Source organism: Eumetopias jubatus, unplaced genomic scaffold, assembly GCF_037043125.1.
Source record: "Eumetopias jubatus isolate StellerSeaLion01/CBP00866 unplaced genomic scaffold, mEumJub1_p1.0 scaffold_3, whole genome shotgun sequence".
NCBI lineage: Eukaryota > Metazoa > Chordata > Mammalia > Carnivora > Otariidae > Eumetopias > Eumetopias jubatus.
The window spans coordinates 31,204,265-31,220,501 of record NW_028274809.1 but is presented as its reverse complement, the minus strand read 5'-3'; the positions used below and the strand labels follow the sequence as shown (position 1 = coordinate 31,220,501).

The 16,237-nt window shown below is 39.4% G+C and overlaps 1 protein-coding gene and 1 pseudogene across 2 annotated transcripts in view; one reads left to right on the top strand and one right to left on the bottom strand.

Moving 5' to 3' along the window:
• PARD3B (par-3 family cell polarity regulator beta) overlaps positions 1-16,237 on the top strand; it is a 1,008,697-nt gene that overhangs the window by 562,322 nt on the left and 430,138 nt on the right. For both annotated transcript variants that reach the window (XM_028112243.2, XM_088021577.1), the window contains exons 9-10: positions 1,077-1,216; positions 2,342-2,470. In XM_028112243.2, the coding sequence (XP_027968044.2) occupies positions 1,077-1,216; positions 2,342-2,470 (269 nt within the window). The remainder of the gene's footprint in view (positions 1-1,076; positions 1,217-2,341; positions 2,471-16,237) is intronic.
• LOC114215999 (protein FAM204A pseudogene) lies at positions 10,450-11,282 on the bottom strand (annotated as a pseudogene).

Genomic DNA, 16,237 nt, shown 5'->3' with positions numbered 1-16,237 from the left:
CTAGATATAGGAGGGGAGAGAGAGAGAGGAGATGCAGGTGGCTCGTTCAATGGAGATACCATTACTAAAAATTAGAATTTTTTGTAGATGAGTATATGTGAAAAGACCAGGATCTGAATTGGAGAAGGAGATTCATAGTGAAGTTTGAAATGCTGGTAAAAGTGTGTGCATGGTCCTAACAAAGAAGCTAACACCAGAGAGATTAGGGCCAAAGAGATTTAGGTGTCATCCATAGGAAGATGGCAGTTGGAGCCAGGAGCTGGCCAAGGCAGAGAATCTAGAGAACAAATTGTTCTAAGGCAGATCCTTGGGGAATATCTTTGTTCATGTGGGAGAACAGTAAGAGAAGAGTGGTAGACATGATGTGATCAGAGAGGTAAGAAAATAATCAGAAAATAAAGACATGAAAACCAAAGAAGGGGCCATTAATTTCAAGAGAACAATTGGTGAGAAGTGTCAAGCTAGTGAAAGGGACAGATCAGAAGAGGAAAAATTAGTGGATGTGGTCATGGGTAGGTCATTGGTGGTGGAAGACTGAAGAAGTAAGATTGAAGTAAGGATGCTTTAGGGCAGAGATCTTTGAGCATACCTTCAGATAAAGTGAAAACCACATCCTCGGAGAGAGAGAGAGATTGAGATGCAAGAGAATGGGACAGCAAGAGTGAGGGAGGGAGCAAGGGGGTGTAGCACAGGAGGAATTGAGGCCCAGGTCGGGGGAGCTGCAGGGTGGCTAGCTGAGTGAGTGCCTGACGAAACTCATGTCAGGTGGCCTTCGGCTGCTCATGGTTTACCGAGAAATCAATCTCCTGAGTTTATGGATAACATGTGGCATTTCTTCTGGGGCCTCAATAAACGAAAGTGTTACACATCTGCATTGGGCCCTAAATGCACTTTGAAACCATCATGGCCTGTCAGGAACTATAATCTGTATTTGCAACCAGAACAACTGAAGTGAATTTAAAATATTTGCTGGAATGTAAATATTTTACTTATTCTACATTAGTCTAAATTAGGTAGACTCGACTATAAGGTTTCTACTTAAGGTGACCATGCATTTTCCTGGTCTTACACACTAGGCCCTGAAGGACTGGGTTTCACTGTGGTTACCAGAGACTCTTCCATACACGGGCCTGGTCCCATTTTTGTAAAAAACATTTTACCAAAGGGAGCAGCAATAAAAGATGGCCGCCTACAATCAGGGGACAGAATTTTGGAGGTAAGAATTGGAATTAATATCCTCAATAAAATAGCCTTGGGGCTTAAATAAATATGTTAATATTTATATTTTGAACATAATATATTGAAAATTATCACTTGTAGACAAGATAAGGACTTTAATTGTAAAAAAAAAAAAAAAAAAAAAAACAACAGTTAATGGGAAGCCTAACTTCTAAGTTCCCCATAAGGCCAGCAATATAAGGACAAGTAACACTGCAAACTTTTCCCTATCTTCTCTGCCTTACTTCCACATATTAGGGTCCCTGTGGAATTTGAATCAAATCTAGGAAGTCATCATAAATGCAGTTAGGGCTAAGAATTTCAGATTGATAGCCAAACTCTGATAACAGTTTCTTTAAACTTCTCGTAGGGCTGGGCCAGCCTGTCTCCGGTTGATCTGTACCTATAAAGAAGTATTTGGAACTACCCAAAGCGAGAGGCTTCCCCCCACCCCATGTATTTTTGTTTGGTAGCATTGTCTTCTTGGCTAAATATATATTATCAACTTACCTTTCAAGAAATCTTCCTCACTGAGACTGGCTGGTACAATTTAACTTTTTCATGGCATGGAAGCAACACTATACATTTTTATATAATTCTAGATTTTGAAAGAAGATGTATCAAATGACTAATATAGCTCTAAATTATAATTTCTAATAATCTATGTTAACCAGGAGACTATAACTTTCTAAACATGAAGAACACTGTTTAATTATAACAAAAGACTTTGGCTGCCAAAGGAATTTGCCATGTGATTATGGTCCATATTTTGTTTTTTTGTATTAGGTAGAAAATGTTTCCAGGTCAGCATCTGAAATCCACTTCTTTTTAAGGAATTATTTTCTGCTGTCAGTTTGATGTCCCCCTCGTAAGATTATGATATCTTAGGAGAAACTGCTTATACTTATTACTGACGATCTGAAATGATCTAGCACCATAATAACGATGGCCAGTGTAGTACTGGTCCTTTGAACATAGTTGGTTTGGGTCCATGTGTTCAGTTTTCATCTTTTCAGAGCTTTATTCATTGTAGGAGCCCACTTGCTACTTACTTTCAGAAATCATCTAGTATAGAAAGAAGATGGGGAGTGTTATAATCTGTTCATATGATGGCATCCATTAGGTAAATGGCAGAGATGTCACTGGGCGAACTCAGGAAGAGCTTGTGGCCATGCTGAGGAGCACCAAGCAAGGAGAGACCGCATCACTGGTCATCGCCCGTCAAGAAGGAACTTTTCTTCCCCGAGAGCTGGTAATGTTCAGATCACAGTCTCACTGAATCTTCAATGCAGAGTTTTTAATATACTCAGTAAATTCATAGTAGCTGAGAGATGAGTTCTAAGTCACAGGTTTCATTTGTAACAAGAACTGAATCACACTAAGAGGTTTTGTTTGGTCCCATTTGGGGGTGTCATGGCTTTACAGTATCAATGCAGCAAGTTGGACATATGCCAACAGTGCTTCCGGGATACAAATTCAAGCACCCTTTTAAGGAAGCAATTTAACAATATTCAACTAAATAAAATATACTTTGAGTGTTATGCTATATGTTAGCTTTATGCAAAACACAGTCAGCAAAAATGGTCATTCACCACCTTAATGCAGTTTGCAGTCTAAAAGGAAATAAAATATAACCAAGTCTTCAAAATGGTGATGAAGGTGATGAAAAAGAACTGCAGGGTGCTATAGGAACATGTCACAAGGGCATTTAACCTAGTCATGAGGGCCGGGAACGGTACCCTGAGGAAGAGAGTTTCGAAAGTCTTGTGAAAATGTATGTTCTTTGACCTACTAACTATACTTCTAGTAATCTGTCCTAAACTGATCATCAAATATGTGGAAAAAATTCATGTACATTGATTTTTTTTTCTCAAGTCCTATTTATTTTAGTGATCTATTGGACGCTGTACGACTGTGAAGTATTGGTTAGATAAATAACTAGATAGCTCTCCAATGAAATGTAATAGTTACTTAAAATGGTCTTGGGGATGAACTGATAATAACATGAGAAAACGTTCATAGAGCATTAAGAAAAAAAGTAGTTTATAAAATGATATAGACAGCATGATCAGATTACATTAAAACATCTTAATAAAAAGAAAAAAAAAACAAAGAACCGGCAGGAGATGCACCCAGAAGGTTGGGATTATGAGACATTTTAATTTTCTCATTTTTAAAATAATGAACGCCTATTATTTTATTATTGACATGTATTTAAGAAGGCTATAGAAAAATTCAAAGGACTTTATGGCTAATAACAAAAAGGATTTTTAATTACCCCTTTTTAAAAATTTTATTTCTTTTGAATCTATATAAGAAATGACAAAGCTACATATAGGTAATAAGGTAGGTTCCCAGAGTTAGATCATCAGAACTAGTGAGGGTTAGTTGAGAAAACTGACTGTAGTTAGCTTGAAAAAGAGAAAGTTTAGGACACATTTTTATTGCTATCAAGTACATAGGAGTTTTTGTATGGATCAAGAAAGTAGACTTAATATATTTCTTCAGGTAGTTTCTATCCACTAGCGTACTTATGTATTAATCTGACTAACAATTTACTAAATACATGCTGTGCACTAAGTTGGAGGTTGTGGGGATACAAAAATAATTAAGACTCATTTCCTGCCCTCCTTGAGCTGGTACCAGAACAAATATTTGGAAGTGATAATGTTACAAGTTACAATAGTTTCTAACTGTTGGAGCTGTCCAAGAAGAAAACGGGCAACTTAGAGTGTTGGAACAGAGCCAAACTCACCATCTGTCAGAGATGCTCTAGAAAAAATTCTCCCATTGATACAGTGATAAGAGTAGATAAATTCTAAGATACCTACCGTAAGCCTAATATTCTGTTATCTATGCTTATATTCATGTTTGAATATACAACCTTCCTGAAACACCTCTCTCATTTATTAATGCTCCTTAGTACTGACCAAAGGACCCCCTTCCCACCATGTTTCTGGTCCTTCCTTCTCCTTCCCATCATCTTGTCCATTTTTCCCCTTGTCCTGTTGAATGCTCTGGGAAGATCTGCAGTAAAACAGTGAAGGGAAGAAGATTAGGTGGTATGAGCCGTAAAGACTATACTCCTCGCCTGCTTTCCTCTTCTTGACTCCTCCATTGCCAGCCATTTTGGAAGGCAGAATCTTGAATTTCCTTCTCATTTCCTCACTTAAGCTCCTTACTCTTCCTAAAAAGAAATGCTGCAGAAACTTAGAGTCCAGATTTTTTTCCTAAAATGCAGATGGATTTTTCTTTTAATCCTTTATTTATCCAAACACCTTGGTCTTTCTCTACAGGGGTCACAGTGAGAAGAAACAATTAGAAAGAGGCAGCATGTACATATGACAGGAAGCCCTTCACTTCTTATCCAACTTTTTGGTTGCTAAAGATAAAACTCTTAGAAAACTTTGGTGGGACTATGTGCTTGTGTCAGGGATAGGAGAACAAGGAAAGAAGTTTTTTGTTTTTAATTTTATTTTATTACGTTATGTTAATCACCATACATTACATTATTAGTTTCTGGTGTAGTGTTCCATAATTCATTGTTTGCATATAACACCCAGTGCTCCATTCAATACGTGCCCTCTTTAATACCCATCACCAGGCTAACCCATCCCCCCACCCCCCTCCCCTCTAGAACCCTCAGTTTGTTTCTGAGTCCATAGTCTCTCATGGTTCGTCTCCCCCTCCAATTTCCCCCCCTTCATTTTTCCCTTCCTACTATCTTCTTTTTTTTCAACATATATTATTTGTTTCAGAGGTACAGGTCTATGATTCAACAGTCTTACACAATTCACAGCGCTCGCCATAGCACATACCCTCCCCAATGTCTATCACCCATCCCTCCCACCCCCCACCACTCCAGCAACCCTCAGTTTGTTTCCTGAGATTAAGAATAAGGAAAGAAGTTTTGACTGTGTATTCTGTTGAACTATGGTCCTGGAATGAGTGAAACCCTGCCTAGAAAGAGAAACATTCTATGGGTACCTGGGTGGCTCAATCAGTTAAGCGTCTCCCTTCAGCTCAGGTCATGATCCCAGGATCCTGGGATTGAGCTGCTATGGGGGGCTCCCTGCTCAGCAGGAAGTTTGTTTCTCTTCTCCCTGTGCCCGCCCCCCTCACCCCGGCTTGTATGAGTGCTCTTCTCTCTCTCTCAAATAAATAAGTAAAATCTTAATAAAAAAAAAAGAAAGGAAGAGAAAGGAACATTCTAGCCAACAAAAGAACCTAATAACAGAGCTCCAGCTGAGAACTCATATACCCTCATGAGGCCTCAGTTTCCTGTCTAATAGTTCCTTTTACCCCTTTCCCTGTGTCTTCTAGAATTTGTGTGTGTGTGTGTGTGTGTGTGTGTGTGTGTGTGTGTGTGTGTCTGTGTCTTCTAGAATTCTTAACTTCACAGCTATTCCTTCGTTCTAGAAGCTCCCCCCGCCCTGCTCCTGGGTAAGGGGGAGAGGGATGTGACTTTATCCTGGTTGAAATTCTGAATGCATTCTCAATCACAGACAGTTGCAGCTGGAAGTTAATGAATGTAAAAATAGAATTTTCAAAGTAAAGGGAGCTGAAAGAATCAGTATGTCCAAATCTAATTTGCAGATGAGTAAAGAGGTTCAGTGTGGTGAAGTAACCTGTTAATGGTCCTGCATTGCTCAGGAACTGGAGGCATCAGTTTCTTAACGCTTTGTGCATTATCTCTGGAGTTCAACTCTGGAAGTTCCACATCACACAATGTTTCTGTGTGATCTAGAGCAGCTCACAAAATCATTCTAAGGCTCATTTGACTCATCTTTATCATAAGATTGTTTGGAAGATTAAAAGAGATCATATATGCAAAGCTCTTGGCATAGTTCCTGGCCAATTATAAGTTCTCAATATATGTCAGCTATAATCATTCTAGTACCTTGCCACTTCTGTAGTATTAAATACAATAAAAGCACAATACTAAACTTTAGGTACCTTGTGGGGAAAATAGATCTATTCAGGCTTGCCTGGGACCGACTAACCATTATTTTGACCATTTTTTAATTATTATTTTAAAATACATACTGGTATCCAAAATACTGAATTACAAAATAGAGAAAAAATTTTTTTTGGTTTGAAACTAAATCCATAAGTCAGGCAGCCTATATGTATTAGTTCACTCTCATTTAGTAGAATTTAGTGAAATTTGGTTTCTATCCCAGAAAGTGACATCATAGGCCAAGCCCCCCAGGGAGCATATTAAATTAATTGTGCAACTGTGAGATTATGAGTGCCAATAAATTATTTGTTCTCATTGTTTTTAGTTTTGTACCAAATTTGGAAGTCATGTGGTTAGTATCCCTTCTCCTAGAATTCTCTGGCAAACAGTCTAGACTCTTTAAAAAACATTTGACTTCTAATTATCTAAATATGTGGAATATTCTTTGTAACCACAGCAAAGCAAGGCCTTTGAGGATTACAAGCACCGAATTAATGTAGACCTGGAATCCTTGTTTTGAAGAAATATGGAATAGTCTTCTTTGTCCAGCCCAAATGCCTTCCTTGAGTGCTAAGTGGCAAGAACCATACAGGAAGTTTAAAGAGAGGTCACGTTTGGCACGCACAGCACTGTTTCACTGTGAATCACTTCGTAGGGTGACATGCACGGGACTATTTGAAAGAACAGAAAGAAGAACAGTATGCTATGTGACGCATCTCTGTGTTTTTCTTTCAAAAAAAATGAAGGTGTCACCACTTTGGTCTCTCCTACCTTATCGTGACTGGGGCACACACTTAACTTCCATTGAAAATCTGGCAGGATGAAGGAAGGACACCACTTCCTGCTTTTGTCTTGTTCTATCTCCTTTGAAGAAAACAAACAGTGTTTATTGTTTTCCTGTTCTGAGAAACTGTCCTCTCCCTTCTCTCAAGCCTTGCTGTTTCAGGAGCTGGATCCTCTCTGAATGGCACTGCTCTGCCTGGTTTCCGACAGTTAAATCTTCCTTACTTCCTGCTTATCTTCGCTCCTTGTAAAGTCTTAACACTTAGAGTCCAGGGAGCATGTGGTCAGCACTTTTACAGGAAGTCCCAATATAGGATGGTCTCTCTCGGATGTGACCCTCTGTCATTGCAGAGGCCTGAGCACCCATTTCCTGGTTATTTCTCCCGACCTGCCACGGGAGGGCTGGGCTGACTTCTTTCCATGTCCTTCCTCCTGAGCAACTGGTTAGTATCACAAATGCAGCGACGCATTTAGCCAACCTTCGTTCCATCGGCGGCAGGCTGGGATGAACATCAAATGAGAGGAATTCATGTACTAGCATCACAACTGTTTAAGCTCTTTCTAGTATCTTTACCAAAGGAACTGTGTTTCAAAGGCAATCTTTCCAGAATCCCAAGCTGGAAGACGCTTTGATGTCTTCACCCCCTGACTGGGTGAGAGTTTATTAAAGAGGTGTTCACATAAGGAACGTTTTTGCAAAAGGGACTTTGAGGTTAGTGTTGGTAATGGAATCCCAAGGTGAAAGTGCTGCGTCTGCGTCTGCACTTGAAATGAACACTGTGCTCCGTAATCAGTGCTTTGTTTGGCGTGTGTTCTGTGAGAGACACGCTCTACGACTTCTCTCCCATCCCTGGCACCCCAAATTCTTGTGTTCTTATGCAAAATGTCAGTTTAGGAAAGATCATGAAAAACTAAAGGTTTCCTCTTGAGGTGCTGCCTTTATTTTTTTGAGAGCTTCAGAGTGAGAGCAAGCGAGAGACTGTTGTTTGTCATGTAGGTGCATATACATGCGCACATGTGTGTATGTCTTCTTTTCATTTACTGGGAGAAACAAACATGGTGCCATTCCTTTGTTAACCTCTTTAATGTTTCATGTTCTGACCTGCTGCCTTATCTTTAAATTATCCTGCAAATCACAGCAACCCCTGGTGGGTAAAGTGAGCTGAGAACATTTCAAATGTATTTATAATTTCTACCTGCCAAGTTTGCCTGTATTAAATGCTGGCCTCTGCAAGTGGGATTAAATATATTTCAAGCAAGCAAGTTGCCGCTGCCTGGCATGACTGAGATCCAAAAGCTAGCCAGCCATGTTTGTCATGCTGATGTGACTTTCACTTAAGAATATTGCTTTCGCTGAGGAGAAAAAAAAAAAAATGCTCCCCACACACGTGTGTGGACGCTCCCCGAATAGCTGCTGAGCTTAGTGTGGTCCAGGGCCACCATATTTACCAATCCCTGTGACTGCCTTTGCAAATGACATGTGGCTCCTGTTCCTTTACTGTTTATCTTCTTAGGAAGTGAGAAATTCATACCTTCAGATGTCAAATTATTTAATATCATAAATCATGCAAGAATTTTCGTTTGAAATCTTAGATGAACCTCATTTAACTGATATATTATTTTATTCCCTTTGGCTATTAGATTCAAATGATTCCATGCTTAATTAACCAAGGTACTTGAGGAAGAATGAATATTATAGCAGCTATTTGTGGATAAGTAGCAGAAATTGAAGGATGATTTCAGAATGATTTGTCTACCTAAACCAAAGTGCAGGAGTTACGTTTTGGAATTTAAATAATTATTCAGAAATCAAAACGCAGCTATATTTTATGAATTCTCCAAATAACACAGTTCTTGTGACTTAAGATGGAATCCTTGCTAAAATATAGTCTCCATTTCTCCTTCTCTCTACCATATTTTTCCCCATTTAGTGCAATTCCATTCAAGCGGTATTCATCTAATCCTAGTCAAGGTTCTGCAACATGAACTCCAGAGATGAATAAGATGTATTTGTGTCCTCAAGGAGCTTCTGGCCTATAAAGAAGAGTATGAGTTGGTCAAATTATTCAGTGAAGTGTTATGGGGATTCAAAGTTGGGGGACCAAGAAAACCTTTAAGATCATGATAGTGTTTGAGAAAGGTCTTGATCTTGATTGAGTAGGATTCCAAAATGCAGAGATACAGGGGGGAAGGAAACAGCATCTTCAAGTACTCTGAGATTAGAAAACATAAAACACATCAGGGAGATAGTAGGCAGCCCAACTCATCAGCTTACTGAGCAACGGCTAACATGAGAAATAGTGTTGTTTGGAATAAATTGGAAGAGGTGAAAAGACATTCAGATACCTGCCAAGAGCTTATTGTATTTGGCTATAATGTAATCATTAGGAGCCTGGGATCTGGGATCAGTCAGACCCGGGCTGAATCCTGGCTCTACCACCTATTGGCTGAATGGTCTTGATTAAGTTACTTCCCTGAGCCACCACCCCCACCGCCCAGCCCTGTTCCTCACTTCTAACTCAGGGATCAGAGGATTATCTACCTAAGAGACTGTCAGCATTAGAGATGTGTATAAAGTACTTAGAATAGGGCACATAGAATGTGAATCCTTGTTTTGCAATCTTACTCAACCTCTCTGTGTCTCAGTTTCCTCATTGTCAAATGAGGATAATAACAGCACCTATCTTGTAGGGTTGTGAGAATTAGCTGAGCATAGATGCTACTACACAGTGAGTGTCAAATAATGTTATCTTCTGTTGTTATTTCCTGTGCCTGGTGCACACTCTATGTTCAGTAAGTATTTGTTGACTGAATAAATGAAAGCTACGCATTATTAAAGCAGATGATATAGAAGGCTGGAAAGGGTATTGCTAAAGGTGCTGTGGCTCCTCCTCTATGTCTAATCTGTATCTAATGCATTATCCTTCCTGATACAATTACTTTAAACCAAATAAAAATAATAGGCATAGATTTCCTCAAACTTCAGAGCATTAGCAATCTCTCGTTATCGCTACACAAGACAGTGAGGTTAGGGATAGTACTGAGAGAATGTAAATCAGGGGCGCCTGGGTGTGTCAGTGGGTTAAGCAGCCAGCTCTTGATTTCCACTCAGGGTATGGTCTCAGGGTTAGGAGACTGAGTCCCGCGTCAGGCTCATACGCTGGGTGTGGAGCCTGCTTAAGATTCTCTCCCTTTCCTTCCGTCTCTTCCCCCCTAAACAAAAGTCTAGAATATAAATGACAATTTAGGTAGTTTAAATTATCGGAATACATTTGCATAATCTAGTTGTACAGTTTACTTGTAAAGACATAGACAATAAGTATCATTGCCTAATATTTTAAAATATTATTTCTTAAAATATTAAAAGTATTTTCAAGTATTTTTTTTAGAAAAAGACTGAAAAGATATAAATAATCAACTCCCAAATTTTATGCTTATTTTTCCGATTTCTGTCAGTTTCCTGACATAGCTAACATAAGCAGGTAAATCTTTTCAGTAAATTGAGCAGTTGGAGACTCAAGCAAAAACCCAAGTCAAGACTCAAATGTCTTGAGGAACTCGGGCAAGTTACATATATCCCATGTTGCTCTTGGTTTCCCATCTCTTCTTTGCTTCAAACCCCCATGCAAGTTTCTTCCTTTTTTGGGCAACCTGTGAATTTTCAGCATCCTTTTTGGCTTTTACAAAGTTGTGGCAGGCAACCCTCTTGGCAATTTTTATACCAAGCTCTCGAGTAGCTAGCTGGTTGCTGAGTTCCTCAGCCTTCTCAATGTTCCACTCTTCCACAGCCTGGTCTATGCTCTTTTCAAGGCCCGACTTGTCAATTTTTTTTCTTTTTAACGGGGGGGGGGGGGGCGGCGCAGGTCAAACCTATCATTGAATCCAAAATACTGAGTAAGCTCCTTCCACTGGGTTTCACTTGAGGTCTGTTCACTATGAGAATCTTCTTCATTCTTCAATTTACCTTTCCTGAGGTGTTTTCTTTTTTCCCCTCTGATTCCCGAAGTTGAGGTTTTCTGTTCAGAATGTTTTTTATGCAATTCTTGAAATTTATGCTACATATTTAAGGGAATTCCAGAGGGGCATTCTTCACATGCATTTACATTTGCTTCTACTCCAGGCTTTGGTCCATCAGTAGGGAAATCTGAGATCTCTGTTTCTGTAATGGCCCCATCTTCTTTAGCTTCCTGTAAGTTAAGTCCAGAGTTCTCTAATGGGGCTTCATCTTCAGAATTCAACTCAATATCACTTTCATTTAGGCCAGGAGGTAGCAGCCCACTCCACATCTTTTCTTCTGTAGGAGCCAGTCGCCCGGCAGCCATCTTAAGACCCCGCCAACCTCAAGTATTTTTTTAAGTGCTTCAATCTCAGTTGAAGTGGTTCTCAAAGTGTGGTCTCAGATCAGCAGAATACCATTACCTCAATACCATTTGCCACACGTGCAAATTCTCAGGCTCCTTTCAGACCTGAGGAATCAGAAACTCTAGGGTTAGAGCTAAAGACATATTTTTAATAAGCCCACCAGATAGTTCTGATGCTTACTCAAGTTTGAGAACCATTGGAATAGTGGTTTTGTTATAAAGGGCATAAAGGCCTATAGGATAACTTAGTGACTATATCTGACTAATTCCAATAACCAAATTTTCAACTTTTTCTATTCTGCAACAATTTTTTGCTCTGGAAGAAATATCCTGTGAAAATTTTAAGACCAATTGAGTTGCGTCTCTGGTCATGTGCCTCTCATTTTGGCAAAGGGCCAGTGCTGAGCACAATCCAGTTACTCAACTCAATTACTCCTGATTCATTTAGGCAAACTCAATTGTACTTGACTTTTTCAGGCCCGACTCGATTGTGCTTTTAAATTCCTACACTCGATTTGATTGTGCTCAAAATTTGTTGTATGCCACCTTGTAACTTGTAGATTTAAGCACATACCAAAGAGAGGTGCTTCTAGGGCAGTTTTGAAGATTGGGTTATTGGTATTTGTTGGCACTTACACCTCTGTCCCCTCTCCCTTCCTTTCTCTCTCCAAGATGGGACACTATAGGGTGAGATATGCTCCATTGGCCCCTTACATGGACCATTTTCTACCCCCCTGCTATGGTTGAACTCATGGCAAAGATTTCAAAGCTCCTAAGAAGGTGATCCTCATTTACTGTCACAAAGCAACTATGTTTAGCTGTGTTTAACTATTCCTATCTTAAAAATGGGGAAAATGAGACACAGAGACATTTCCCCTTACCAAAATTTACATTGTTTGTCAAAATCAGAATTTTTTTTTTAAGATTTCTACCTCATTGGGCTGCACATCACACCTTCTTTCAAGTTGTGCTGTGTCTAAGTGACTGAGTCCTTCTTCTTTGCCAAGTTTTTGAATGCATTCAATAACCCACAAGGCCGAGGGATACCTAGTCATTTGCTACTCCCTGGGAAGTACCTATACCTGAAAGAATTTTACTGAACCCTTGTCAGCAAAATCTAGTCTTGATAAAATAGATGATGATAAATGCTCTGGTTCAGCATTATTAAAACAGATGGAGGAAGTGCTGGTCATTTTGCCTGGTTGTATGGCTTCCAGGTGTCAGAATGAAAATACTTAATGACTTTTATCACAAGACTGGTTTTGTTGGGAGATTGGAAGGTAGCGGAAGAAGTGTTCTACGCTGAAAAGAAGCTCTCATGACATTTCAGAGGACTGGGGCCTACTTACGTTCTCCTGCAGTGTTAAGGATGAAGGGCCATGAGATTCAGCTCTCCTCTTGTGGTATAAGACGTATGTCTTATTAGTGGCCACTGTGGCCATGATTAGGCTTCTGGAGGTTCGATTAAAAGGAAGAATTTTCTAAACATACATGTTTAAACAGCTCAGAAAAAGCAAGATTGTAACCAACCAGAGATTATATTCTTTTTATTATCCAGTTAGCCAAATGTTTCCAATAATTCATGCCAGGTGTTGATAGGGAGCAGCTGGGTAAGAAGGTGGTTACGGAACTCGGGGGATGACCTTGATTTGCTTAATTACCTCTCTGCCTGTGATCAGTACGTTTGTTAAGGTACATTTGGTGTAAGATAAGGAAATGCGTTCATTTTGTAACGGATATTTAAAGATTGGCAGGGCGGGGCGGAGGGAGAAGTATAGCCTTAATTGATCGTGGTTAGCTAAATACCATAGTTGTGAAACTGCCACTACGGTCCATCTCATTTTGAAAGTGTACTTAGAGGTTTGAACATGTTTCATCTGCCTGTTTTTCAGGAAAATGTGTGATCTTTATCATTAAAGAGTATCAGCTTAGGATTGCTACTTCTTTTTTTTTTTTCTCTTCCTCCTAAGGGCTGATAAAACAGAGATAGACACTTAAATCACAATCTGTTGCCACTTACCTCTTCCCATGCCCCGTCCCCAAAGATTCTCTGGGCAATGACTTTTCAATATGTTCTCATTATTTTTAATGAGTGTGCAGAACATATGACGCGTAATGCACAAATAGATAGGTGCCCTTGTACTGAACTTGTCAGATGTAATAAAACGTTGAAGGAGTTAAGATACGGTTTTCTTTAAGATATTATAATTATTTAAATTAAGATGCCCAAGTACAAATCACATGCTATTCAGTTCCTATTGCTGCCTAAATGAAGCCCCACCACTATCCCGGGTCTCTCTTTAAAAAGAATGTTTAAGCACAAACACTAAAAAGACAAAAGAACATTTAATATTGTTATGTCTCTTTAAGTTTACCCTTCTTTAAGTCTGCCCTGATGGCAGGATATTCAATTATAAACGAGTTCAATTATGTTTCCTGGCCACTTATTGAGTTATGTGAAGGAATTTTATCACCTAGTCTTTCCGTAATTAATTCTTTGCACTTCTTAGGGGCTTACGACCAAAGGAAGGATTGTTTAACAGCTTGATATGTTGTTTCAGGTTTCCCACCTTTCCTCATTCTCTCCTTTTCCTTCCTCTCTTCTTTCTTCTGACCTATCATCCTGCTTTTCTGGAAGCAAATGATACTCAGTTTGGTATCTTTCTATTACAGAATATATTTCTGCATTATGTTTCTACATTAAAATGCTCCGTGGTGATGATGAGGAAGATAATGGTACATTACATTAACTTACATTAAAAGGCCAGGTGGTGATGAAGATGGAGGTAATGGTAGGAGAATGGAGAAAATATCCCCAAGAACAACAAAGCCTCCCCTTGATGGTCATTATTTCATAAATATTGGAGTCTGTGGCTCCTGGTATATGGAACTGTTGACCTTAGCACCCTGCAGGGGAGTTATGGACTTTCAGCTTAACTTGAAAGAGCTCACCTTCTCCCTCCTCTCCTTCCCAGAAGCTACATATTTCATCTGTAGACCCTTGACTTCCCACTGGAGGAGAAAAACACACAGAAACAAACAAGCAAAAAACAAAAAACAAACCCCAAAATTGCAAAACACAAAAAAACCCAACCAAAACATCTTACCTATTACTTGCTTGCATTCCATCTCCCTGAGACCAAATATTTCTCTTCTTTAATACTCAGAGACTGGTAGCCAGGAGAATTGTCAGCCCTCTACTGCCCTCTATTTCTGGGTCCATATTGATGATGAAAGGACTCAATTGTTCAGCAAATACTGAACACCTATTCCCAGTTTAGCTGATCAAATATTTAGTAAACATTATTTTGTGCTAGAGTTGCGCCACATACTGTGTACTCTAAAATGTATTAAGACATGATCCCTGAACTCCAAGAACTTAAAGACAGTGCTGAGTGTCATTAGAGAAACAAGAATATGGCACACACTACCTTCTGTGGGGAAGGTGGTTGGGAGGGGAAGAGTTGTACACATATTTTTTTTAGTTGCAGAAATTGAAGGAACAAGCTAAGAGGTTAATAGCGAACCAGAAGTTATATAAAATGAAGAAATCAATAAGAACTTTAAAATTATGAAAAATTTCATTAATGAGGTGGGATTCTGTTTGGGCCATGGATAGATTCAAAGAAAGTAGGAAGTCCAGGGATATGGAAAAGCATGAGCCAATGGCAGGAAGGAAGACTGAGGAAAAGGGAGGAGTAGAGGAAAGGAACATTTTGGTCATAGTGATGATACTGTTGGCTACTTATGCTATCATGCGAGCAAAATTTGTATGCCTGTAACCAGACTATTTCCAAGGATAATATAGAAATCCATCAAATTTAAGATCCATTTGACGCCTTCTTTTATAAAGTCTGTGTTCATAAGTTCCCTAAGTTCTGGGTTTAGGTTTATTCCTGAGGCTTGCATTCAACTGGAGCATCTGCAAACGGGGAAGGTTTAAGATGGTCTCATTACATGGCTGTCACTTGGTTCTGGCTGTTGGGTGGGGCACCTTGATTCTAGTTAATGTGTCTTTTCATCCTCTAGAAAGCTAGTCCAGCTTCCTTATAGGACATTTCAGAACAACAAAAACAGAAGTTGCAGGGGCTCTTAAGGTCTAGCCTTGCAGGTTGCAGTGTTACTTCTGCCTCATTCTCTTTGTCAAAGGAAGTCACAACGCCCATTAGGATTCAGGGGATGGGTAGATAGATGCCATGACTGCCTGGAAAGAGCAGCAGAGTCACACTTCCAGGAGGCATAACTCACTGGGGCTAATATTGTTACAGTCTCTCACATTTGGTTAGGAAAGCTGAAGAGAACACTGTTCTATAGCACAATGAGTATTGGTCAGGGATGTGAGATGCCCATTATTGACGCAGGACCGCCACTCTAGATGTTCAAGTTTAGAAAAGTCATTTAACTTCTTGGGTCTTATCTTTCTTAATTCCATTCATGAAGAGCTTATTGAGTTCTTTTTTGATGAAAATACAGTGTGAGAGAAGCCAGAGTAGAGAAGGCCTCTCCTTTTCCCTAACTTTGTTGTTCAGCAATATTTTTAGTCATGACACTCTTGCTAAACATAAACTCCTGGCCCTCTTCGTGTGACTTTTCTTCCCAGCCCATGTAGATTTACCTTTCTACAGTAGATAACCACAATCTTGACTGGGGACTTGGGAATAAGAGTTGGATTATGGAGATAGTGATAAACTAATAAATACTAAAATTATCAAAATAAAAAAATTGACAGTAAACAGGGAGAAGAGTTCCCTTATCTACAAAACGAGGAGATTGAACTAATTGGTCTCTTAGACCACTTCCTACAGCAAAATACTATCCTCTGAATTTCTGTGCATCAAATTTTGGCATGACGCTCAATACAGATAGCACCTGAATTATGAATGATCTCTATATATATGAATGGGCTTTGGGAGTG